At 45.5% G+C, this 27,037-nt stretch overlaps 1 protein-coding gene across 5 annotated transcripts in view; it reads right to left on the bottom strand.

Annotated features, from left to right (window-relative positions):
* diaph2 (diaphanous-related formin 2) overlaps positions 1-27,037 on the bottom strand; it is an 852,337-nt gene that overhangs the window by 465,349 nt on the left and 359,951 nt on the right. For all 5 annotated transcript variants that reach the window (XM_078211680.1, XM_078211681.1, XM_078211683.1 and 2 more), the window contains one exon: positions 24,996-25,110. In XM_078211680.1, the coding sequence (XP_078067806.1) occupies positions 24,996-25,110 (115 nt within the window). The remainder of the gene's footprint in view (positions 1-24,995; positions 25,111-27,037) is intronic.

The raw sequence follows: 27,037 nt of genomic DNA, 5'->3' as shown, positions 1-27,037 counted from the left end.
AGAGAGAGAGAGACAGGCGCAGAGAGAGAGAGACAGGCGCAGAGAGAGAGAGACAGGCGCAGAGAGAGACAGGCACAGAGAGAGAGAGACAGGCACAGAGAGAGAGAGACAGGCGCAGAGAGAGAGAGAGACAGGCGCAGAGAGAGAGAGACAGGCACAGAGAGAGAGAGTGACAGGCGCACAGAGAGAGAGAGAGACAGGCGCACAGAGAGAGAGAGAGAGAGAGACAGGCACAGAGAGAGAGAGTGACAGGCGCAGAGAGAGAGAGACAGGCGCACAGAGAGAGAGAGAGAGAGAGAGACAGGCAGAGAGAGAGAGAGAGAGAGACAGGCGCAAAGAGAGAGAGTCAGGCGCCCAGAGAGAGAGTCAGACGCACAGAGAGAGAGAGAGACACAGGGGCGCAGAGAGAGAGAGAGACAGGGGCGCAGAGAGAGAGAGAGACAGGCGGAGAGAGAGAGAGAGACAGGCGCAGAGAGAGAGAGAGAGACAGGCGCAGAGAGAGAGAGAGACAGGCGGAGAGAGAGAGAGAGACAGGCGCAGAGAGAGAGAGAGACAGGCGCAGAGAGAGAGGAGAGAGAGACAGGCGCAGAGAGAGAGAGAGACAGGCGCAGAGAGAGAGAGAGACAGGCGCAGAGAGAGAGAGAGACAGGCGCAGAGAGAGAGAGAGACAGGCGCAGAGAGAGAGAGAGACAGGCGCAGAGAGAGAGAGAGACAGGCGCAGAGAGAGAGAGAGACAGGCGCAGAGAGAGAGAGAGACAGGCGCAGAGAGAGAGAGAGACAGGCGCAGAGAGAGAGAGAGGCAGGCGCAGAGAGAGAGAGAGACAGGCGCAGAGAGAGAGAGAGACAGGCGCAGAGAGAGAGAGAGACAGGCGCAGAGAGAGAGAGAGACAGGCGCAGAGAGAGAGAGAGACAGGCGCAGAGAGAGAGAGAGACAGGCGCAGAGAGAGAGAGAGACAGGCGCAGAGAGAGAGAGAGACAGGCGCGCAGAGAGAGAGAGACAGGGCAGAGAGAGAGAGACAGGCGCAGAGAGAGAGAGACAGGCGCAGAGAGAGAGAGACAGGCGCAGAGAGAGAGAGACAGGCGCAGAGAGAGAGAGACAGGCGCAGAGAGAGAGAGACAGGCGCAGAGAGAGAGAGACAGGCGCAGAGAGAGAGAAGGCGGAGAGCAGAGAGAGAGAGACAGGCGCCAAGAGAGCAGGCACAGAGAGAGAGACAGGCGCAGAGAGAGAGAGACAGGCGCAGAGAGAGAGAGACAGGCACAGAGAGAGAGAGTGACAGGCGCACAGAGAGAGAGAGAGACAGGCGCACAGAGAGAGAGAGAGAGAGAGACAGGCACAGAGAGAGAGAGTGACAGGCGCACAGAGAGAGAGAGAGACAGGCGCAGAGAGAGAGAGAGAGAGAGAGACAGGCACAGAGAGAGAGAGAGAGACAGGCGCACAGAGAGAGAGTCAGGCGCCCAGAGAGAGAGAGAGAGAGACACAGAGAGAGAGAGAGAGAGACAGGCGCACAGAAAGAGAGAGAGAGAGAGAGAGAGACAGGCAGAGAGAGAGAGAGAGAGACAGGCGCAAAGAGAGAGAGTCAGGCGCCCAGAGAGAGAGTCAGACGCAGAGAGAGAGAGAGACACACAGGGGCGCAGAGAGAGAGAGAGACAGGGCGCAGAGAGAGAGAGAGACAGGCGGAGAGAGAGAGAGAGACAGGCGCAGAGGAGAGAGAGAGAGACAGGCGGAGAGAGAGAGAGAGACAGGCGGAGAGAGAGAGAGAGACAGGCGCAGAGAGAGAGAGAGACAGGCGCAGAGAGAGAGAGAGACAGGCGCAGAGAGAGAGAGACAGGCGCAGAGAGAGAGAGAGACAGGCGCAGAGAGAGAGAGAGACAGGCGCAGAGAGAGAGAGAGACAGGCGCAGAGAGAGAGAGAGAGACAGGCGCAGAGAGAGAGAGAGACAGGCGCAGAGAGAGAGAGAGACAGGCGCAGAGAGAGAGACAGGCGCAGAGAGAGAGAGACAGGCGCAGAGAGAGAGAGAGACAGGCGCAGAGAGAGAGAGACAGGCGCAGAGAGAGAGAGAGACAGGCGCAGAGAGAGAGAGACAGGCGCGCAGAGAGAGAGAGACAGGCGCAGAGAGAGAGAGACAGGCGCAGAGAGAGAGAGACAGGCGCAGAGAGAGAGAGAGACAGGCGCAGAGAGAGAGAGAGACAGGCGCAGAGAGAGAGAGAGACAGGCGCAGAGAGAGAGAGAGACAGGCGCAGAGAGAGAGAGAGACAGGCGCAGAGAGAGAGAGAGACAGGCGCAGAGAGAGAGAGAGACAGGCGCAGAGAGAGAGAGAGACAGGCGCAGAGAGAGAGAGAGACAGGCGCAGAGAGAGAGAGAGACAGGCGCAGAGAGAGAGAGACAGGCGCAGAGAGAGAGAGACAGGCGCAGAGAGAGAGAGACAGGCGCAGAGAGAGAGAGACAGGCGCAGAGAGAGAGAGACAGGCGCAGAGAGAGAGAGACAGGCGCAGAGAGAGAGAGACAGGCGCAGAGAGAGAGAGACAGGCGGAGAGAGAGAGAGACAGGCGCAGAGAGAGAGAGACAGGCGCAGAGAGAGAGAGACAGGCGCAGAGAGAGAGAGACAGGCGCAGAGAGAGAGAGACAGGCGCAGAGAGAGAGAGACAGGCGCAGAGAGAGAGAGACAGGCGCAGAGAGAGAGAGACAGGCGCAGAGAGAGAGAGACAGGCGCAGAGAGAGAGAGACAGGCGCAGAGAGAGAGAGACAGGCGCAGAGAGAGAGAGACAGGCGCAGAGAGAGAGAGACAGGCGCAGAGAGAGAGAGACAGGCGCAGAGAGAGAGAGACAGGCGCAGAGAGAGAGAGACAGGCGCAGAGAGAGAGAGACAGGCGCAGAGAGAGAGACAGGCGCAGAGAGAGAGAGACAGGCGCAGAGAGAGAGAGACAGGCGCAGAGAGAGAGAGACAGGCGCAGAGAGAGACAGGCACAGAGAGAGAGAGACAGGCACAGAGAGAGAGAGACAGGCGCAGAGAGAGAGAGACAGGCGCAGAGAGAGAGAGACAGGCACAGAGAGAGAGAGTGACAGGCGCACAGAGAGAGAGAGAGACAGGCGCACAGAGAGAGAGAGAGAGAGAGACAGGCACAGAGAGAGAGAGTGACAGGCGCAGAGAGAGAGAGACAGGCGCACAGAGAGAGAGAGAGAGAGAGAGAGAGAGACAGGCAGAGAGAGAGAGAGAGAGACAGGCGCAAAGAGAGAGAGTCAGGCGCCCAGAGAGAGAGTCAGACGCACAGAGAGAGAGAGAGACACAGGGGCGCAGAGAGAGAGAGAGACAGGGGCGCAGAGAGAGAGAGAGACAGGCGGAGAGAGAGAGAGAGACAGGCGCAGAGAGAGAGAGAGAGACAGGCGCAGAGAGAGAGAGAGACAGGCGGAGAGAGAGAGAGAGACAGGCGCAGAGAGAGAGAGAGACAGGCGCAGAGAGAGAGAGGAGACAGGCGCAGAGAGAGAGAGAGACAGGCGCAGAGAGAGAGAGAGACAGGCGCAGAGAGAGAGAGAGACAGGCGCAGAGAGAGAGAGAGACAGGCGCAGAGAGAGAGAGAGACAGGCGCAGAGAGAGAGAGAGACAGGCGCAGAGAGAGAGAGACAGGCGCAGAGAGAGAGAGAGACAGGCGCAGAGAGAGAGAGACAGGCGCAGAGAGAGAGAGAGACAGGCGCAGAGAGAGAGAGAGACAGGCGCAGAGAGAGAGAGAGACAGGCGCAGAGAGAGAGAGAGGCAGGCGCAGAGAGAGAGAGGCAGGCGCAGAGAGAGAGAGAGACAGGCGCAGAGAGAGAGAGAGACAGGCGCAGAGAGAGAGAGAGAGACAGGCGCAGAGAGAGAGAGAGACAGGCGCAGAGAGAGAGAGAGACAGGCGCAGAGAGAGAGAGAGACAGGCGCAGAGAGAGAGAGAGACAGGCGCAGAGAGAGAGAGAGACAGGCGCAGGGAGAGAGAGACAGGCGCAGAGAGAGAGAGACATGCGCAGAGAGAGAGAGACAGGCGCAGAGAGAGAGAGACAGGCGCAGAGAGAGAGAGACAGGCGCAGAGAGAGAGAGACAGGCGCAGAGAGAGAGAGACAGGCGCAGAGAGAGAGAGACAGGCGCAGAGAGAGAGAGACAGGCGCAGAGAGAGACAGGCACAGAGAGAGAGAGACAGGCGCAGAGAGAGAGAGACAGGCGCAGAGAGAGAGAGACAGGCACAGAGAGAGAGAGTGACAGGCGCACAGAGAGAGAGAGAGACAGGCGCACAGAGAGAGAGAGAGAGAGAGACAGGCACAGAGAGAGAGAGTGACAGGCGCACAGAGAGAGAGAGAGACAGGCGCAGAGAGAGAGAGAGAGAGAGAGACAGGCACAGAGAGAGAGAGAGAGACAGGCGCACAGAGAGAGAGTCAGGCGCCCAGAGAGAGAGAGAGAGAGACACAGAGAGAGAGAGAGAGAGACAGGCGCACAGAAAGAGAGAGAGAGAGAGAGAGAGACAGGCAGAGAGAGAGAGAGAGAGAGACAGGCGCAAAGAGAGAGAGTCAGGCGCCCAGAGAGAGAGTCAGACGCAGAGAGAGAGAGAGACACACAGGGGCGCAGAGAGAGAGAGAGACAGGGGCGCAGAGAGAGAGAGAGACAGGCGGAGAGAGAGAGAGAGACAGGCGCAGAGAGAGAGAGAGAGACAGGCGGAGAGAGAGAGAGAGACAGGCGGAGAGAGAGAGAGAGACAGGCGCAGAGAGAGAGAGAGACAGGCGCAGAGAGAGAGAGAGACAGGCGCAGAGAGAGAGAGACAGGCGCAGAGAGAGAGAGAGACAGGCGCAGAGAGAGAGAGAGACAGGCGCAGAGAGAGAGAGAGACAGGCGCAGAGAGAGAGAGAGAGACAGGCGCAGAGAGAGAGAGAGACAGGCGCAGAGAGAGAGAGAGACAGGCGCAGAGAGAGAGAGACAGGCGCAGAGAGAGAGAGACAGGCGCAGAGAGAGAGAGAGACAGGCGCAGAGAGAGAGAGACAGGCGCAGAGAGAGAGAGAGACAGGCGCAGAGAGAGAGAGAGACAGGCGCAGAGAGAGAGAGACAGGCGCAGAGAGAGAGAGAGACAGGCGCAGAGAGAGAGAGAGACAGGCGCAGAGAGAGAGAGAGACAGGCGCAGAGAGAGAGAGAGACAGGCGCAGAGAGAGAGAGAGACAGGCGCAGAGAGAGAGAGAGACAGGCGCAGAGAGAGAGAGAGACAGGCGCAGAGAGAGAGAGAGACAGGCACAGAGAGAGAGAGAGACAGGCGCAGAGAGAGAGAGAGACAGGCGCAGAGAGAGAGAGAGACAGGCGCAGGGAGAGAGAGACAGGCGCAGAGAGAGAGAGACAGGCGCAGAGAGAGAGAGACAGGCGCAGAGAGAGAGAGACAGGCGCAGAGAGAGAGAGACAGGCGCAGAGAGAGAGAGACAGGCGCAGAGAGAGAGAGACAGGCGCAGAGAGAGAGAGACAGGCGGAGAGAGAGAGAGACAGGCGCAGAGAGAGAGAGACAGGCGCAGAGAGAGAGAGACAGGCGCAGAGAGAGAGAGACAGGCGCAGAGAGAGAGAGAGACAGGCGCAGAGAGAGAGAGACAGGCGCAGAGAGAGAGAGACAGGCGCAGAGAGAGAGAGACAGGCGCAGGGAGAGAGAGACAGGCGCAGAGAGAGAGAGACCGGCGCAGAGAGAGAGAGACAGGCGCAGAGAGAGAGAGACAGGCGCAGAGAGAGAGAGACAGGCGCAGAGAGAGAGAGACAGGCGCAGAGAGAGAGAGACAGGCGCAGAGAGAGAGAGACAGGCGCAGAGAGAGAGAGACAGGCGCAGAGAGAGAGAGACAGGCGCAGAGAGAGAGAGACAGGCGCAGAGAGAGAGAGACAGGCGCAGAGAGAGAGAGACAGGCGCAGAGAGAGAGAGAGACAGGCGCAGAGAGAGAGAGAGAGACAGGCGCAGAGAGAGAGAGAGAGACAGGCGCAGAGAGAGAGAGAGAGACAGGCGCAGAGAGAGAGAGAGAGACAGGCGCAGAGAGAGAGAGAGAGACAGGCGCAGAGAGAGGGAGAGACAGGCGCAGAGAGAGAGAGACAGGCGCAGAGAGAGAGAGACAGGCGCAGAGAGAGAGAGACAGGCGCAGAGAGAGAGAGACAGGCGCAGAGAGAGAGAGACAGGCGCAGAGAGAGAGAGACAGGCGCAGAGAGAGAGAGACAGGCGCAGAGAGAGAGAGACAGGCGCAGAGAGAGAGAGACAGGCGCAGAGAGAGAGAGACAGGCGCAGAGAGAGAGAGACAGGCGCAGAGAGAGAGAGACAGGCGCAGAGAGAGAGAGACAGGCGCATAAACAACATCTTTCACCAGGATACTGTCATTGCGAGTCTTTGTATTAGCTCGAGTTCAGCTTAATACTCAGCCTCTGAAAAAACCCCTCCAGATATCACAGCCAGAATAAATGACCAAAACATGAACTATTTGTATGCCATATCCATGCTCACATATTTTTGCAATAGAGCAGGTCAGCTTTTTTTACTTTTCATCAAATCCAATAGGATTCCCTTTGTCTTGATTGATAGGCCCTCACCATTTATGTCCTATTTTCCACACTTTTGCTCTCCACCTTTCCCATCCCCTCAAAATTACATTAAGGTTACCGTCTTACCTCTAACCTCACAAGCTACCATTTTCAATAGACAATCCTCTGCCACTTATGGCATAACCAGCTGGATGGCAATAACAAAAACATCTTCCCCTCCCCTTTCAGTATTCTAAAGGCCATTCTATCCAGGTCCATGACTCAGTCACACCAACACCAGATCCTGTTTACACATCACCTTGCTATATATCTGCGGGATAGACAATGCCTGCCTTTTTGCCTCCTCCCTTCCCACCACCCAGGGCTGCACACACTCCTTGCAGTTGAAACAGTGATTCACTTGTACTTCTTCCAATTTAGTATTAGTCTGTCACAATGCGGTCTCCTTTACACTGGGGAGGCCAAATGTAGGTTGGATGATCGCTTTTTTGAACACCTTTGTTAGGGTCCCGGTCCAGAACCCTAGGTATATTAGGAAGCCAGACAAGACCCCAACATTTTTTCTATTTTGGTATGAACATGAGGAAAGGATACTTTGCTCTAGGAGTAATTCCACTGACAAATTGGGGATCTTTTATCAAGACAAGCTTTCTGAGTAACACAGTTTAGGTATAATGCTAACAAAATGAAGCATTGAGAAGAAACAACCCTAATTTGTAACTTATCACTATTTCAGTTCCAAATAAGCAACATTCTTCTTACAGACTTAAAACCCATTTTAAATATAGTTAGCAATCACAAATATGCTTACTATAATAACTGAACAGCCTTGGAGTTTCAGGGAGACATAGAGCTTTCATAAGCTTGCAAAACTCTTTTAACTTAAACCAGAGCAGTGAAACCCCAACTCCTTTCTGCCAAAGCATGCTTTTTTTCCTAACAGATCCAGGACTGCACATAAACTACAACATCACATGATCCTGTCAATCATTCTAAAAACTCAAATTCCAGTGGAACTTAAGTAAACAATACTTCATTATCTCTGCAAAACATAAACATTTGCAAGGTAGAAATGAGTAATTAATGCTGCATCCCCAGCATCTGAGCTGTATTCCTGCCTGATGTACTGTACTACTTGTTTGAAAAAAAAGATATTCTCCTGAAACATAAAAAACACAACATATACACAATTCATTTGTACACTTTCATCACACTGTTTAATCCACAAGCATGACCCTGAGCTTCCAATTGCTTACCATTTTAATTCTCCACCTCACTGTTCCAATAAAGCTTAATAGAAGCTCAAATAATAGGACTTCATCTTTTGGCAAGGCACTTTACACCACTCCAGACTCTACACAGAATTCAATGATTTGAGAGTTCATTTTTTTTCCACATAACTGGTGCTGGCAATGAGTCAACTGTTGCCAGCAATGAATCAACTGTTGCCATTTGCTCAACCTCTAGACCAATATTCCCTTTTGAACATAATTATTGTGTACGGCTCATTTTTCACTGTGTGGCCCATTGTAAATGTGCTTTTATTACTTCTCAGAACACAGTGTGCACAGTACCTTTCAGACCACTGCATGGCTACGTATCCATGCAGCTTAGCAGAAATATTGCTTATGACCCTCCACTGATGCTGCCTGACCTGCTGAATATTTCCAGCCTTTTCTGTGTTTTTAAAAATCCTGGACAAAGCAATTAGATTTTTTGATCAAAGACTCAATCTAAACATTTTGTAGAGCCAACAAATAAATATAGATATAAATAGACAAATAGACAAACGCTAGTCAATTATTTCAGGTCACCCCATGAAACGTGTGTTTTAAGGGATGAGCAATTTTTAAAAATTCTAAATATACTTTTTCCCTCTGGATTAAAATTTTGAAAATTGCCTTAGTTAAAAGCTGCTCTACAAAAATGAGGAGTGTTTTAAATACAATCTCATATGTGGCAATCATATTTTCTTGCATTAAAGCGAGACCAAGCCTGACTGTTCTTCCAGTAGACAGAAATAGTGGATATTTAGCTCTCATACATTTTTGGATGCAGAATAAATCATGAGTCCTTTTAGTGATAAAAGGTGTACAGATGTTCATTTAAATCTATGAATCAACTTTCATTCTCTCCAGTGATCAGAAATCTCAACATGCAACATTACATTTGACAACGTCATTCCACTTGTTGTCCTAACCTCAGCATGGCTTCTTAATAATGTTTTTACTCCGCTATATTTCAAACAAGACATAGCAGCCATGGCAAAATCTTTGCAGCTACAACGACAGCTTGTAATCTAAGGCACCAGAAAATTAATCAGTTAATATACCAGCAAAATATTATTGCACCTAATTCAGTGAGATGCACCAAAGAAAATCCATACATTTGAACCACTCTTTTAGTAGCATTCATGCACCTTTCAAACATTGCAGCATTTAAAAATTAATCGCCAATCACACTGTTCAAAATATAAAGAGTACTTTAGTAATTGAAGGTATTGTACATGCCTCGACTGATTATTTTCCAGCAAGTTCCAGATCAACACATGCACTTATAGCAAATTCAAGCTACATTTTAATGGAATGCACCAAGTTTCAGTTTCTTGTTTTTACAGGGTATATATAATGTTGCATTTGGACATATAACGATAAAACACAAATATGATACTATTATAGGAAATCATAAATGTTTGGTAAAAACAGGATCTAACTTCTTCTGCAAACCTGCAGAGCATCTTGTCTGGAAATAAACTTCTCTCATTTTAGCAATTGCACTCTGCATTCCATGTGAAAATAGCTATGAAAGTCAGCTTGCAGGAAAATGTTTCATCTCATCTCCATGATAAGAGCAAGAATGAACTCTTGTGTCAATAACAAAATAGACTCCCATTGTCAATTGCAGCATGTGACCCATAATAATGGAAACATGCGTGAAATAAGTGGTTTGGCGCAACCACTTTACTTGTAATTCAGTCCAGTTAACACACTTTGCAATTGGTGCTACTTGAATTGAAAGGTGATCTCTATTTCATGTAACATTTGTAAGGAGCTACAAGCTGCTAACTGTTAGGGGACTTAGGTTTTGGTCAGAAGTCAATGCCATTTTGTCAAGGAGAGATACAAAAAGGAGTTGACCGATTGAAAATTATTGATTATAAATGTAATAAAATAATGATCTCCATTAAATTTAATGAATGGACAGAAATCAACTTATGGGTGAACTGACACATGTAGAAGTAATTAATCAAGTAATCTTTCAAAAAATGTCTTGGCATGTTGGCTCACTCGTGGGTCAACTTTGAATGCTCGTAACATGGGACGAAATTAGTGAAGTTAGAAAGGCATGGGGTAACCAGGGTTCAGTTAGCATGGATTTGTATAAAACAGCTTCTCCCTGACTTAGTCGTAAAACACAGCTGTTGTGAAAATATACGGATGCAGAAAGGTGCTTATAAGAAACTGGTTATAAAAAGTAAGCTACATAGAGAAGAATCAGGAGGGGATAAAAACAAAATTGGATTTTAGTTCTGGTGTTAGTCACCTTTCCAAGTCCATACTCTACATCATGTTGGCAACCGACGTCCGACAAGATTTTTGACTGCAATCAGGTTTCTGCCCCCGCCACGATAGCAAAATGGCTCCTACCAGAGACAAAAATGACATTCTAGGAGTCTGTGACAAAGGTAAACTAACCGTCCTCATCTTCCTTGACCTGTCTGCAGCCTTTAACTTGACTGATCACACATCTTCCTCCAAATCCACTATCATCCACTTGGGTGGGACAATTCTCACCTAGTTCCACTCTTATTTCATCTTTTCAAGAGCATCATTTGCATTGGCTTCCATTCCTTTTCCCACAGTTACCTCACAGTCCCCCAAGGACCTATCCTTGGCCCCTCCTACTTCTGATCTTCATGCAGCCCCTTTGCTACATCATCTGAAATTAATACATGAGTGCAAATGTAGCTGACGACACTTCATTTCTCTTTACTCCTTCACTGTTACTAAATTATCAGATGCTTTTCCAAAATCCAGTATTGGCTTTCGGACATCTGACCTAAGGCTAACAGTATACTAGTGTCTAAATTTCTATTCATCTATATATCTACATTAATAATCTTCCGATTAGGCACTTTACAGCCTTCCGGATTGAACAGAGTTCAACAACTTCAGGGCATGAACTCTTTCCCTCCACCTTCACCTCATTTCCATTTATTTTATTTCACCTCTTCTTTTCATCTTATTCATCCATCTTTGTCACTTTATATTCTTGTTTTTCCTTCTCTGAAATCTTGCTCTCCATCCATCCCCTGCCCCCCCCTTCCCCCCACCGCCTCCCCACCTCCCCTTCAGAAGCTAGGGTCAACTGCTACATTCCTCAGGTTGTCCATTGACAACCCGCGCCTTTGTTCCACCATTCACACATTCTAATCTCTTAATGGATGCTCTTAGCACCTTTCTCAGCCTTCACCATTTACATCCCCTTTATCCAGGCCATTCCTATCACTTACATCCTCCACCAGTAACACCACCTCCCCCCCACCCACCCCCCCCCCCCCCCCCCCCCCCGGCCCCCCCAAAACAGAGTATAAATCTTGCCCGATTTATTTGTTTTCAGCTCTGACGAAGGTCATCCTGACCCAAAACGTTGGCTCTATTCTCTCTCCACAGATGCTGTCAGACCTGCTGACCTTTTCCAGCATTTTCTGTTTTGTTTCAGATTCCAGCATCCGCAGTATTTTGCCTTTAAATAGATATTTACTTAGGTGAAGTAGGGAACAATAGAAGTATAGAATTTAAGTTGTTAAAACTGCAGAACAGATGTGTTCAAAAACAGACATGAGAAAACAGTTCTCCTCAATAAAGTAAAATCCGGCTTCTAAAGTGAGTCATTTAGATAGGAGGAGACCAGAAGGGAAATATGGTACCTCAGTAGCTGAGTAGATCTGTATTGACAGCAGAGGTGGAAAGGAGAAAGAAATGAAGCAGCTGGAAAAGCAGTTGTGACCACAGCCACACCCAGCTGGAAAGCAGAACTCTCCCAGGAAACAGAATTCTATGCTGGAAGCTGCTGATGTGAAAACCTCAGAGATAAATTATGCTGAATCGAAGGTGGCTTCCTATACTTAAAGATAACTCATGGGTGGTAACTATTTGCTAGATTTAAAGTATAGAATTATATTGTATGGGGTGAATGTTTTGGGACAAGAGATCAGGGATATAGATGGGAACGTGGTTAATTCTAGAATATAGTGTGTCTGAGTGTATAGCCATTATTGTAGCCAAGTGTATCTTTGTTTCGTATTGCAGCTTTGCTTGTTGTGTTTTATCTGTTAATAAAACTGATTTCATGTTTCCCCTCACTGGTCTGTGTGTCTGTCATCATATTATACTAAATTGAAAAAACAAACTCTTAAGAACTGGTGTTCCAAGTCACTCTTTCGGTTTTTGGGATACCCTTGCGTCCAGCATCAGCAGAGTTCTTAACAAAATATAAATATATATGATGCTGAAATGCAAATCTGTTCTGTTGGTATTTGCACAAAAGAGAGCAGAAAACAGCAAATCAACAAATTTTGAGCATATCTTTGCAATCGTTGTCATTCTAAATAAAACAAATATCCAGTCCAAAGAATTGAAATTGAATGCACTGATGATCATCTGGTTCCAGTGACGGCATTAGAAATGCATCAAATTCACAGAACACACGAGAATTAGGATGTAAAAAAAAAAGCAGCAAGGTTGGAAATGCAGAAAACAAAGCAAAAAACTCTTCCAGCAAATAGATGGTCATTCAGAGGCAGGTTAAAGTTTTGGGTGCTCAACTCAGGAGGAATTTCACTTGCATAGAATCCCACAGTGCAGAAGAAGGTAATTCAATCCTTCGAGCCTAGGCCAACTCTCTGGCAATTTTATATAAGCCCTCTCCCCCAACCTATCCCCATAACCCCACACATTTACCATGGCTAATCCATCTAACCGACACATCCTGGGACACTAAGAGGCATTTTTATTTACTATGGCCAATCCACCTAAACTGTACATCTTTGGACTGTGGGAGGAAACCGGAGCACTTGGAGGAAACACCAGCCAGGACAATACACATCTCTTTAACCTGTGCTTTAACCTGTGCATTGTCTGTACCTTTAAGACTTGATTACGTGTAAAGACTTGCATTCCAACCATTATTTTGTAAATTGAGTTTGTGTCTTTATATGCCCTGTTTGTGAACACAACTCCCACTCACTTGATGAAGGGGCAGCGCTCCGAAAGCTAGTGGCTTGTGCTACCAAATAAACCTGTTGGACTTTAACCTGGTGTTGTGAGACTTCTTACTGTGTTTACCCCAGTAAAAACGCTGGCATCTCCACATCATGGCCACCACTACATGTCCATAGGTCGTGGACAAAGTTTGAAATTGCAAGGGATAACTGATGTGAAATAGAAGAAACACAATCAAGGGCATTTTTAACCAGGGACAAAGGGAGGAAAACTATATTAGAGAAAAAAGAACACTGCTGCAGATGTGTCTTTTTTGACATACATCTAATCCTTCCAGATCTGAATCATTTTTGAGAGTATTAATTTAATTACACAGTTATTGTGGTACAGAGGTGGCTACTGAGCTCATCATGTTTGCACACATATCACTCTGTAAAAAGCAGCTAACATATCCGTACTCTACATTCATATGTGGCCCTCCTTTACATCTGCCCCCCTGGCATGGCCACTTTCTCCTTGGGCAGTACCAGGGGCACATGCTGGCACTGCCAGGGTGCTATGCCCAGGGGGCACCCCTGCCACCCAACACCCAGGGGAGCCCCGATTTCCCCCCTTCATTCCAGTGGGGTCTCCCACTAGTTCCCTGAAAGTAGGGAGCTACTCTAAACCCAGGTGTGAAATTGCACTGGTGTGGTGGGACATGCTAGCAGGCCCAGAAAATTCAGTCCCGGGCCTGATAATCACATGCAAATAACATTCAAAATAGATTTAAAGTACTTACCTGGTCTTCCTGTCGGTTTCCTGCGTGGTCTTAACCACACCTGATTTCCGGAGGTGGGAGACACACATGCGTCGGGAATGCATGCGCAAATCCCACAAATCAGCACACGCGTGCATCTCCTAACCGGATCCACCAAAAAATTAGCAGGTCGGGATGGGAGAATTCTTCCCCCCACCCCCCCTCCAAGATTCCTGAGAACCTTTCAACAAGGGTCCAAAACCTATTTAAATCATTATCTTTTCTGGATGATATCAAAATCAGACAATCAAGAACTATGACAACTGGCTCCTGCATAGCATGTTAATGCATTTTTGCATAAAATACACAGTAGGAAAATAATGTACTGCAAGCTGAAATAAATCCAGTGCTGAAATGATATCGTAGTCAAACTGGTTAATTTCAGGTAAAGTAGCAAACTGTATTTCAGCTTCAGTCGCTGTAACATTCTGCAATGGGACTTAATTTAAATAAATCAGTTAACATGTAAACTAAGGTAGATACGTTCATCAACAAATATACTTGTCTTTTAATAGATTGTGAAATTGACATACAAATTCACTATCATTAAAATAGATGTTCAGCAGATTTGCTTCCAAGTGACCGTCTTACATTTTGTGACCAGAAATAAAACAGCACAAATTATTTCAAATGCTAGTCCTGCAAAATTTCAAAGAGCAACACATTATTAGATAAATCTCAAATTTAATCTGAGTTTTTTTAGTGTCTCAATGACACATTTAACAGTCACATACCTTTATCAATCCTCAGGGTAACAAAACAAAAAAAAAACGCAACAAGAAGAATGCATTTAAAGTCTAAATGTTTCATGTGAAACAATCAAAGGTCTGAGGGATAGTCAAGCTTGCATTTCAAACAAAATCCAAGAACAAGCTGAGAAACAGTATTTGCAATACACGCTTAAGTTTGCTTGGTGGCATTGCTGAGGAACTTGGGTCTTCCTTTTCCTCACAAAAATCAATTCCAAGCTGAAATAGCAGGTAAACAAGATCAGCACTGTCAAGAGTTTGCTTTAAAAAAGCTGTGAGTCATGAAGTACACACAGATACAAGTATGATAAAGAAAAAAAACATTTTGAGCAATAAGTTGTAATAGTGCAGTGTCAAAGACCTTTCTCCTCACCTCCCCCTCTCTCAATTCATCTCAGTTAGGTCAGATTTGTTTACAGGTGCTTCAAGTCTACATTTCCTCAAAGTTGATTGTGCTACGACATGCATTTTCCTCCCCCTTGTAGCGCACCAAAGATGTCAATTTTGACCTGGTTTTTGCTTTGTAAGGATGCCGTTAGATTATGAATAAAGCATCACAGATGAGCACAAATCACCTCGCTCTGCACAGCTAATGTGCATTTCCGGTTATCAGGAACACAAGCTCGTACCAATTATGCTGTTCTTCTCCACTGAACAAAGTTGCACAATTAATGCTGCTCTACTCGCATCAACTAATAGCACATAATGCAGACTGAAATTTAATTCTAGAAATAGTCATATGCATGGTATATAACTAAGATAGCAAAGGAAGTCCAGAAGGTAAAATTAATGAATATGGAATGGAATCATATGCCATGTGATCGGCTTCTGCTACCAACACCCCAGAAAAAAACAAACCAAAAGGAAACTTGCACCTTAACTGCAATGCAGTTCAAACTCAAATTCTGATTTGGAACTCCACAGGACATGGGCTACGCTAGTTATGTCAGCATTCTTTCTTGCCAATCCTGAACTGTCCCTGAGGAGGGAGTGGTAAGTTGCTTTCTTCAACTGTTGCAGTTCATGTGCTGCAGGTAGTCCCACTGAGCTGTTCGGGCGGATTTTGACCCAGCGACAGTGAAGGAATGTCAATATAGTTTCAAGTCAAGATGGCATGCGATTTGGAGGAGAACTCACAGGTGAGGATGTTTCCATGTATCTGCTGCCCTTCTCCTTCTGGGTGGTCAAGGTTCTAGGGTTGAGAAGGAACTATCAAAGGAGTCTTGGTGAGTTGCTGCAGAGCATATTGTACACAGCAGACACTGCAGCCACTGTACGTTAGTGGTGGAAGAAGTGAATAATGGAGATGGTAGATAGGTTGCCAATCAAGTGTGTTGCTTTGTTCTGGATGGTGTCGAACTTCTTGAGTATTGATGTAGCTGTACTCATCCAAGCAAATGATTCACTCGAGATTTGTGCATTGTAGATGATAGAGGTGCTGTGGGGAGTCAGGAGGTGAATTACTCATCGCAGGATCTGTGTAGCCTCCTTGTAGCCACAGTATCTACATGGCCAGTCAAGTTCAATTTCTGGTCAATGATACCTCAGGATGTTAATAGTGCGAGAATTAAGCCATGATAATGCCACTGAATGTCAAGGGGCAATGGTTAGATTCTTTGTTGTTGGAGATGGTCATTGCCTGGTACTTGCAAAGTGTGAATGTTACTTTCCACTTGTCAGTCCAAGTCTGGATCTTGTCCAGGTCTTGCCGAATTTGGACATGGACAGCTTCAATATCTGAACATCCCCACTTCAGACTTCATCATTGGGGGAAGGCCATTGAAGAAGCAGATGAAGATGGTTGGGCCTAGGACACCTCCCTGAGGAATTCCTGCAGTGATGTCCTGGAGCTGAGATTAGTGACCTCCAGCAACCACAACCATTTCCCTTTGTGCTGGAGGGAAGGTCATTGAACCAGATTAAAATGTTTGGGCCTAGAACTCGTCCCTGAGGAATTCCTGCAGTGATGCCTTGGAACTGAGATAACTGACCTCCAGCAACCATGGCCATCTTCCTTTGTGCTGGATATGACCCCAACCAGTGGAGAGTCCCCTCACCCCCCCCACCAATTCCCACTGACTCCAGTTTTGCGAGAGTTCCTTGATGTTACACTCAGTCAAGGGTGTAATTATCACCTTACTTCTTGAGTTCAGTTCTTTTGTCCATGTTTGGACTTGCAGACCACAGATCTTCACAACCTCTCAAGATGGGGGCGGGAATGGGTTGTTTGGCCATTTGGGCCTGCTCTGCCATTCATTTTGATCATGGCTGATCATCAAATTCAATATCTTGAATGATGACCATTGTCGACTACCAGAAAAACTCATTTGGTTCACTAAAGTCCCTTTAGGGAAGGAAATCTGCCATCTTTACCTGGTCTGGCCCACGTTGACTCCAGACTCTCAGTAACATGGTTGATTCTTAAATGGCTCAGCAATCTGATCAGTCCAAGGGCTGAGGCAATCAGGAATAGGGGAACAAATGCTGGCCCAGCCAGCGATGCCCACATCCCATGTCAGCATTTAAGAAAAAAAAATCAAGATTGAATAGGCGGCAGGGAAAGAACAGGGTCATCTGGAGTGTGGTGAATGAGTTGGGTGACCGAGGGGGACGTTGCATGTGGCAGCAGAGATGAGGTGACTGGTATATCAGAAGAGGAGGATGAGAAGGGAAGAGGAAGTTGAGGGGAACTGGAAAACAAAAACAGAAGACGACACAACGTGGGATTGGCAAATTTGTCCCATGCTAGATGGGGAGAAACCTTGTAGCATTGAGAAAGTGTCAAGTGATCTGTTCACAAAAGATGGAGACCCATTTCGATTGAGCTCCGCATATCAGTCTTACCATTAACTCTATTTCTCCGGAAGCTGCCAGACTGGCTGAGGTTTTTTCAACACTATATGATTTGCTGCCAGGGCTAGAAGAGCATAATTATGAGGAGAGATTGGATCGGTTGCAGATATTTCCCTTGGAACAAAGAAGGATGAAGGGTGACTTGATTGAGGTGTACAAGATTATGACTGGAAGAGTTAGAGCGGACAAAATGAAATTTTTTCCCTTGGCAGAGAATTCTAGAACCAGGGGACAGGGTGGCATGGTGGCACAGTGCTTAACACTGCTGCCTCACAGCCTCAGGGACCAGAGTTCGATTCCCGGCTTGAGTCACTGTCTGTGCGGAGTGTGCACTTTCTCGTGGGCTTCTTCCGGGTGCTCCCACAGTCCAAAAGACGTGCTGGTTAGATGCATTGGCCATGCTAAAATTTTCCTTCAGTGTACCCGAACAGGTGCTGGAGTGTGGCGACTAGGGGATTTTCACAGTGGCTTTTCACAGTGGCTTCATTGCAATGTTAATGTAAGCCTACTTGTGACATCAAGAAATGAATAAAATGATTAAAGATTCGCTATTAAAACACATTTTAAAATTGAGTAAATAAGCTAAAAAATGGTTTGTCTAACCACAGAAAATCCAGTTTATCTTTATCTTGCAAAGCAAAGTAAGATTAAATTAGACTTGTTGCCAAAAATACTGAATGATCTCTTTTTCCCCAGAGGTCTCACAACCTAAAGAGATTGGGTCACAATTGGCAAGGCCATCATGCAAAGTTGACAATTTTATGACTATTCAAAAAAGTGGATTTGGAAGAAATTCACAATACTCAGTTTAGTGAAACTTTATTTCTGTGGACCAGTTGGAAAGAAATAATATGCCAAGAGAAACATGAAAAGCTCTTTAATTTAATGCTTCACAAATCCCGAAAAGCATTTGAACAGTTTACGATGAAAGGTAATTACTTAACTGAAAGTGCTGAAGATTCATGATAACTTGAAAGAGAAGTACAAGTGCAATGCTCTTCTCATCACAAATAATTACTTCTCACCTCCCTCCCCCCCTCCATTTTCAGCTTGAATTAGAATGACAAATTTCCACATCAGATTCTCCTCGTCTCCTGCCATACTATTGCGGAACTTTCACACGATTGTCAGTATCACAAACACGATTATCAGCTTTTTATGCATTTCCCCTATGAATCCTCCATTTTCATATCTTCCAAACCTACCAACACTACTACTGGAAGCACTAGGGCAGAGCGGCACTGGGAACACCATCTCCTGGAAGTTTCTCTTCAAGACACTCACCGTCCTGACTTGGAAATATATTGCCATTCCTTCACTGTCACTGGGTCAAAATCCGAGGATTCCCTCCCTAAGAGCACCGGGGTGTACCTACAACACATATACTATAGTGGTTCAAGAAGGCAGCTCACCACCACCTTCTCAAGGGCAATTAAGGATGAGCAATAATGCTGGCCTAGCAAGCGATGCCCAGATCCCATGAATGAATAAACAAAATTTATTTGACCAACTCAATCCAGTTGTCAATTTTTCTTTCATGAAACCTCTCCCTTTATCCCATGCTACTGACACTGCCAAACCATTAATTTTCTACTGCTATTAGGCTAACACACCTTCTTAAAGAAAACCTTTGGTGCCTATATTTCACAAACAACCAATACACACATGAATTGTTGACTGTCCTGGATGTCATTTGTGCGGGGTAGTTGTCAAAATTGAATTGGGAAGATAGATTGATATTTCAGTTGCTAACTTCTCACAGATTAAGGATTATTTATCATGGGATTTTCCTTCAGGAGACTGAACATATAGTATAATCCACAATGGGGAAAACTACCGTGGCAGGGATGGGACCGATGTCCCAGAATGAGTTTGATTTCACTTTCCACACATTCATGCCCTTTTATAGCAAAGATGGCAAAGGTTCAAATCGACGTGCATTCTGTATGACATCAAACTGTTGGAAGAGATAGTGGGCCTGATTTTACCATTTTGAGTCTAAGTGCCGAATCTGGGCGTCAAATAGATCCGAGCCTGGAATCCTCTTTCCAGCGCACCCATACGCGTTTTGCCGGCTCCGGTCCGATTCGCGCTGTGGGCGGGGCTTAGCGCTGCCGGAATGATCGGAGCTCTGAACTGAGCATGCGCAGTTCGAAACAAAATCTGAAGCAGAGAGAGCGGCTCTCTGACCCAGGTCACCCTCTGGGGCGGGAAGAGGAGGAGGAGAGGGGGCGGGACCCAGATCACCCTCGGCGGGGGGGGGGGGGGGGGGGTGGTGTCCATCTGGCTCACCAAGTCAGTTACAATACTGCGTTCAGCATCTACTGAACCATCTTGGATACAAAGGATAGTGGCATTAGGGCTCTGCATGTAAGCCTTGCTTATGCTAAAAATTATATCCTTGGTGTCGGCAGCCATTCCTGATGTTACAGTACTGATAGCACCAGGAAGATCGACCAGTACCATTCATTATCCTTTATATCCAAGATGGTTCAGTAGATGCTGAACGCAGTATTGTAACTGACTTGGTGAGCCAGATGGACCCACAAGGCAGAAGGACTATCTTTGTGTTGACCAAAGTGGATCTAGCTGAGGAACATACAGTTCATCTTGCTAATGGAAGGATGGTGGAGGGAGACGAGCGATCGAGGTAGGTTGGGGGTGTGCTCTGCCCGGGGGGGGGGGGGAGTCTGCCGGGGTGGTTAGCGGGGGGGTCCGCGAAGGATGGTGACTTCACAAGGGCAGAGAGGGCTTCAGAGGTTTCCCTGCAGAATAGAAATCCACTTTGGACTTTTATTCTGCAGGTCGCTAAAAGTGCAGATTCGGAACGGGCCAGAAGACAGTAAAGTGGGATTTGGTGGTAGAGTTGGGTGCGCAGTTCATTAAGTCGATTTAAATGCATGCTAATGCATTTAAATCGTCGGGCCGCCCGATTCAGGCGCGGGGCATGGGGTGTCGTAAAGCCGCGATCTGCTCGGAATCGGGTGCAGATCGCAGTATAGGCCCGACGCCCAACTTTACTGCAATTTTGCATCCGAAAACGGGCGCGAAGTTCTGGTAAAATCGGGCCCAGTGACAGGAGGACAATGCCGTATGCACATTAGACAAAATAATTAATAAAAATAGATATCTTTCGCACATGCATTGAAAGTCAATATTTTCACAAAATTCCCAGCAAGTTGAAGCTGTACAGACTTAAGCAATCACACCCAATTTTTAAATTACCTTCTGCAACATCCCTTTGTGACATATTAGTGTTAAGCAGACAACCAAGATGGAGGAAGTACTTTTCTTTAAAGTTTATTTATTAGTCACAAGTAAGGCTTATATTAACACTGCAATGAAGTTACTGTGAAATTCCCCTATGCAATTTTTAATTGCATAAATATGAGTTTACATGTATACTACAAAGGGGCAGGGACGGGAGGGCTGGAGTAAATCTTGAAAGGCCTTCCTTCAAAGTTGATAATGACAAACACTGCCAAAAAAATAAGCCATGGAGTACATTTGAAAAAGATGGTGATGAAAAAGAGCCTAAGTCAGGCTCATGGACAGCAGCAACATCAAAGGAATAAATGCAATTATCTCCCTTGACCTCGACCAGCTGCATAACCTTACTAATTTTATGTCAAGGAGAGCAGAAGTGAATGAAAGGGGCAATTTTTATTATTGCCCTGAGAAGTGGTCAGTGTGACCACGTGGAACAGTGACACGTTACCATCACAATTTAAGATGTGATTCCTGGTTTGTGCCGAGTTAGCTGATTGGAGTGGAAATAATCAGAAGGAAATTACAACTCACCTCGGGACTCTGGAACTAGAAGGGGAAAAATTCAATTGTGTTCCAAATCCTGACTGGAAACTTCAAAGCCTCTGGGTATGGATGTCGATCATGGCCATAACTGCACTCAGCTACAATATCCTCTGTACTTTGTTGTGGCGGGGAGCATGCATACACATACACAATATTACAAGCACCCACAGAACTATATCCAAACAAGGAGTCAACACCTTAAATAAAGGAAAAGATGGGTTGGGAGGTGGATGGAGGAGGGGGAATTAGTGTTAGAGAGATGGCTAGTAAGCTTAAGGGAAAGGACAAAATATTCAGAGTGACCAAAGAAAATATTTAACTTGTATCTTTTATACTATTTGCTTCTAAACAGAATGATTCTGAAATTCAACATCACACTTGGTTCCTTCCAGTATGAAAACCTATTATCTCACACAGCTTTCATACTCATAAGATCGATTATTGATAACGGAATTATTAAATAATAAACTAAATCCAGTACAATAATTTCAAAACTCGGACTTTTGTTGCATAAATGCTAAAGGTATCAATCTCATACCGAAGGGAGTTTGTGTGACTGAATTGCATAAATTAAGAACATTGGATGGACCATCAAATGCTTCCATGCAAAACTGTTAGTGGTTTATTTCTCTACTTTCCAATGACTTTACATTGTTTTAGTGCTATAAAGAACTTGAGTTATTTTCAGAAATTGCTTCTGTTGCTCAAGTGAACACAAGTGATACCATAATGCAGACCTCAACAATTGCTATACTCCATTTATTGTTATGCTCTGGGCACTGAAAATTGATAACATCTCAGTTTCTGGTATCAGAGGTCCCATGTTCTAAAAGTGCATAAATGTTCAGTATGACAAGGCTCACTAGGAAGCCAGTGCCATTAATATAACTAAGAAAATAAAGATCTTTTGTGGTCATTCAAAGTAGTAATAAATGGAAAATGCAGTTTGCCCTGCTTTGAGTAGAATGCAGTGATGGACTCAGACAGCAGGAAGATTGGCGGTTCTAATTATCTCTCAAATGATTTCCGGAGCCTCCAATTTTATCGAACTATAGTATTCAAATTTAAAAAACAGTTGCTAATCTATTTGCTCCTTTGGGCCAAGCTAATGTTGTAGTCAGTTTCTACACTATAAACTTATACAAGTGAACACGCTAATTGTAATAAAATGAGCGGACGTGAGAGCCCATTCATCGCCCCCGCATCATTCATCTGCCTTTCCAGTGGGAAATGCACCAGGCGGGCTTGGGTGCTGGTAACAACTAGCTGGTAACAACAAGCTTGGGATACTGGATCCAGAGGATCCAGTGGAGGACCACCAACCCCTCAACAAATAGGGGCATTCTCCCCCTCACCACTCAAATAACAGGTCACCAACACCACACAGGCATGAGGGTGACCCGACCAAACCATCCACTCAGCTCCCCTTCCCCCTCAAAACCGCACTTAGGGACCCCCCGCCCCCCATCCCCACCCATCCCCCCTCTCCCGTCAGACTCCCCCTCCCCCATTCGGGCGTCCCTTCAGACAATGCGCCCTGGCAGTGCCAATGGTGCACTACCCCCTGGCACAATGAGGGGTGCGGCGGAGGGGGAGGTTCAGGTCACCCTCCTGCCTGTGTAGTATGGGGGGGGGGGGGGGGGGGGGGGAAGTGACTCGTTATTTGTAGGAGGGGGAGGGGGGTGCGAGGAGGATGTCCCTCTTTTATGAGGGGTTGGTGGTGCTCACTTGGTTAGGTTGGGGTGGTTAGAATTAGGAAAAATTACATTCCATTATGACGATTTTCTTTCTGTTCCAGCTACTTTCTTATTTAATCATGTCGCTCTAGAATTTGTAGTCAGCAACATGGGTCAGGCCTGCAAACATTTTATTGGCTTTTGTATGGCAGCTTAAATCAACTGGAAAATTCATTTCAACATAGCACCCTCTACAGAAGATCTCTGGAGTGGAAGAGCACAGCAAGCAATAGCATGTCTCTTCAACCAATCAGATTGAAGAATCCTTACCAAGACACACAAAGTGTAAAGCAGGAAGTGTAATTTAGAATATTTAACTCAATCAAGTACAGTAAACCAAACGATTAAGAAAGAGACGGAAGAGACATTTAAAAATAAAAATCTCCAACAATAATTAAAACGTGAAGGAATTTGACTCCATACCTGCAAAAATAATTTAGCAATAATAACAGACCCATCATGCTATTAAAAATGAATTTACACTTGAATGGTCAAATCTCAACTTTTTCCAGTACGTTTGGCTAATATCGAGTGGGTAAATACCACAACTTCTTCATCTTCATGCGAGAATGTTGCATTTCCTGGCAAGGTAGCACGTGGCTCAGCTGCAGAGGAGCAGGACAAGTTGGACCGCAATAACCTGATTTGTATATTTTACTGTGTATCTTTGAACATCACAAGACATCCAACTTAGCCTCACCACTTTTCTTTCTGGAAAACCGAGGCAATTTTTTCTACTTTCAAGTAAGGTACAAAGATGCTTGAAGTCAAAACAAAAAATTTTGAGGGCGATTCTCCCATCCAGCTGTGCCAATTTATTAGTGCAGCGGGCTGGCGGAATCGCGCATCGGCCGATTACCACGAGCATTTGCGCCGCGCTTGCGTCTCCGAAGTCCGGATTTCTGGCGGCATCCGCGCAGCGCCAGAAGTCAGCTGGGAAGCGGGGCTAGCATTTAAATAGCATTTCACCTACTATTTAAATACTGTTAGCAGGCCCGGGATGGAATTCTCGGCCTGCTAGCATCTCCCACCCAGCCAGGAGTATTTCACACCAGCGGGTTCAGGCCAGCTCCCCACTTTCAGGGAACTAGCGGCCTGACCCCACTGGAATGAAAGGGGGGGGCAATCGGGGCCACTCGGGGGGGTCAGGCAGCGGGAGGTTATGGTGCCCCCGGGCATAGGCACCCTGGCAGTGCCAGCCTGGGCCCCCTGGCACTGCCCAAGGGGCAAAGTGCCCATGCCCAAGGGGCACCTTGGCATTGCCCACTGGGCATGGGACAGTGCCAAGGCAGCAGGGTCGAGGGACAATCAGTGGGGATTGTGGGGGGGGGTCTCGCTACCACTGTGCTTTGGGATCCAGTCAGGTTGGAGGGAAGCCAGCAATCGAGCTGGCCAGCAAACGGGGAGGCTGATAGTTCGGGCCACTGTGCATGCGCAGAGGCCCGCTGATTTCAGCCTCTCCAGCATGAATAGGTTCCGCTCCCTGAAATTTGATGACATTCATACTGATGGCCTCTGCAGTGCACAGAATGTGGGAGATTCTAGTGTGAACTCCCACTGAAAAAACGAGCGTAAATTACTCCAGCTTGCTCACGAATTAGAATTTCTTTGGAAGAATTCCACCCCTTATGTTGTGTCACTGATCATCCTAATGCCATTTCCTTTTCAGCAGTAATCTATGTTTAAAATCCATCATTCCAATCAGGTTACACCACTTTAAACCTGACACTACTATATTGTCATTAAAACAGAATGCTAAAATTTGATTTATCCTCATAATAATGATAAAAATGGATTTTAGATACTGGCCGAGTTCATTCCAATTGTCTTCACAATTTGTTATGCATTGTTTGAGAAAAACAAACCCCAGAAGAATAGGAAGCAAGCATCTATTTCATCAGCAATAAACTTTCAAACTAAGAGTCAAGATCTAATGTGGACAACTTTCAAACTCAAATTAGATTTATCTATTATGGACCTCAAAGCAAGATAATCTCACAAACTGAACCCTGGATTTTATCAATCACTTAATTTGAAAGGAATATTTTGCTCATTATAACAGAAAGCCATGCCAGTAACGTTGTGCAATATTTATTAATGTCTACTTTGTTCATCTTTGTCCTGTAACATTCTCTCGCTTGAAATATTGTAAATTCATATTTTTAGATTCATCATATCCAAAGCAAAAAGTGCTGTGATGTAGACATTTAAGTGATTAAGCTGAAGTTTTTTCAGGCAGAAGTAATGCTTTAAATATATTCTGAATGTACTTTGCATTGTAAACATAATTGGGTACAGTAATCAAAGCAGTTACCTTTTGTTTGTGTGGCAAAACCAAGCATTAGTTTAGCGAACAGATCTGGACTCTCAAACTTTTCCTCTTTGGCTTTAATCCAAAAACATGTCTCTGTCATTTCCTGAGGTCCAATCTGGAATTAAGATAGAAAATTAATTGATCTTAGTGATAATCATCCATGTTTATCATAACTTCATCATCTGAGAACAGATTATAATCAAGTAATGCAGATCATTAACACAAATTAATTTTTTTGTTTCAGGCAATTGTCTGCTAACCTTTGGGACTGCGCAAATGAAACATTAACGTTTCTCTTTTTACCATATTGTACAAACGCAATTCATTTTAATTGAAAAAACAATTAGTATATTCAAAACAGACATTCTATTAAGAAAAGAACATCTTCTATCGCCATTCATTCATCTGAAGTGGGTTATTATATTTTTTTGAACTTTTCAAATGGCTCTTAAAATTTGAAAACAGACAACTGCTGTTGTTGTCAAGGCACCATTAAATATTACTGCATTAAATAATACTGGGAGAAGCATCACATTTTTCAATGTAGAAGGCACCAGCAAGCAATACACTGTCAGCATCTTCAAATAGCTAGACTCTGGCAGACTGCGAACTTAAAGTACAATGTCACCAGAAACTCTACGTTCAAGAAAAACAGTTCTCCTTCAGGATAAGTGCATATGCAAGACTTACAAACTTAAGAGTTTGATGAATTTCCACTAGCTCCTTATGAGAGGATATCAAATCTATATAGTTGAAGGAAATTAATTTCTCCCTGTACACACACTGATATTTACACGTGTCACGTATCATAGAAGTAAAAGTTCTAGAAACACCAGTAATCCTATATTGTAAAAATGAAAATCAAGGAAAACAGAATTAAAAACAAAGTGCAGGAAAAGCTGAGCAGGTTTGGCAGCATTGGTGGAGAGAGAAACAGAGTGAATATCCAATATGACCCTTCAGAACATGAAGAGGATTCATACTGAACTCCAAATATTAATTCTGTTTCTCTCGCCACAGATGCTATCAGACCTGCTGAGCTTTCTCAGCACTTTCTGATCTAATTTGACCTTCAGCATCCACAATATTTTACTTTTATCAAAGAAAACAGAACTCTCTTGCCATAAGCTAAATGATCCAATGGATGGAACTGCAGAATGCAATGCCAGAAACACCAGTACTATCTCGTCATCTCAGAAATACAAATGGAATCCAAGTTTTCTGGCATAAAAATGGTCCTGAATATTTATTGGTGACCTTTTATCTTCAACCCCACATTTTCCTACCAGACAATCTATATAAATAAGTCTTTAATCCAGCAAGTTTTTGTCACACATTAGAATATGTTAACTTACAGCTGTTGACCCAAAGATTGTATCCCTAAAAATGAAAATCCATACCTAACAGGTAGTGCAACAATCAACAAGTTGGTATATAAAATATACCAATCATGTCACATTCAAATAAAGAAAATCCACAAACAGTAACCAAAATAACCAGTAAGGAGGATGAGCAAGGCTATGAGAAACTCATGATCACATGAGTGGTTGTGGGGAAGAACATAGGGGAGCTGGAAAAGAAAGATGTATTATGGTGTTAGATGGAGAGGAGAGAGAGGATGTTTGATGGTACATAAACATTAGCACGATCAAATGTCTTGTTTATGTGCTACTGATTCTATGTGCTTTTCACTTACTGCCGATGTTTTAACAATAAATAAAGGCGTTCGTGCTAAAGACACGGTTAACAACATAATTAAAAAATTCCAAAAGATGAAAGAATTCTGCACAAGATCAACTGTTGAAGTTGCAGCGTGGGGAACTGGAGGCAACCTTGTGGAATGGATTGGTTGAAAAATGGGAATTGGAACAAACTGGCCAGACTTGAATCAACATACAGTGACAAGTGATGACTCCAAGAGATCAATGCAGGATTCCTCACAAATGGAATGTCCTCAGTTTGGATAGAATGAGGAGTGTTTGCAGGTGATACTGAATTGAAGAAATCACAGTGACAATTCATCTGGGAGTACAGGATTTAAT

Source organism: Mustelus asterias, chromosome 4 (assembly GCF_964213995.1).
Source record: "Mustelus asterias chromosome 4, sMusAst1.hap1.1, whole genome shotgun sequence".
NCBI classification, from domain to species: Eukaryota; Metazoa; Chordata; class Chondrichthyes; order Carcharhiniformes; family Triakidae; genus Mustelus; species Mustelus asterias.
This window is presented reverse-complemented; position numbering and strand designations above follow the sequence as displayed.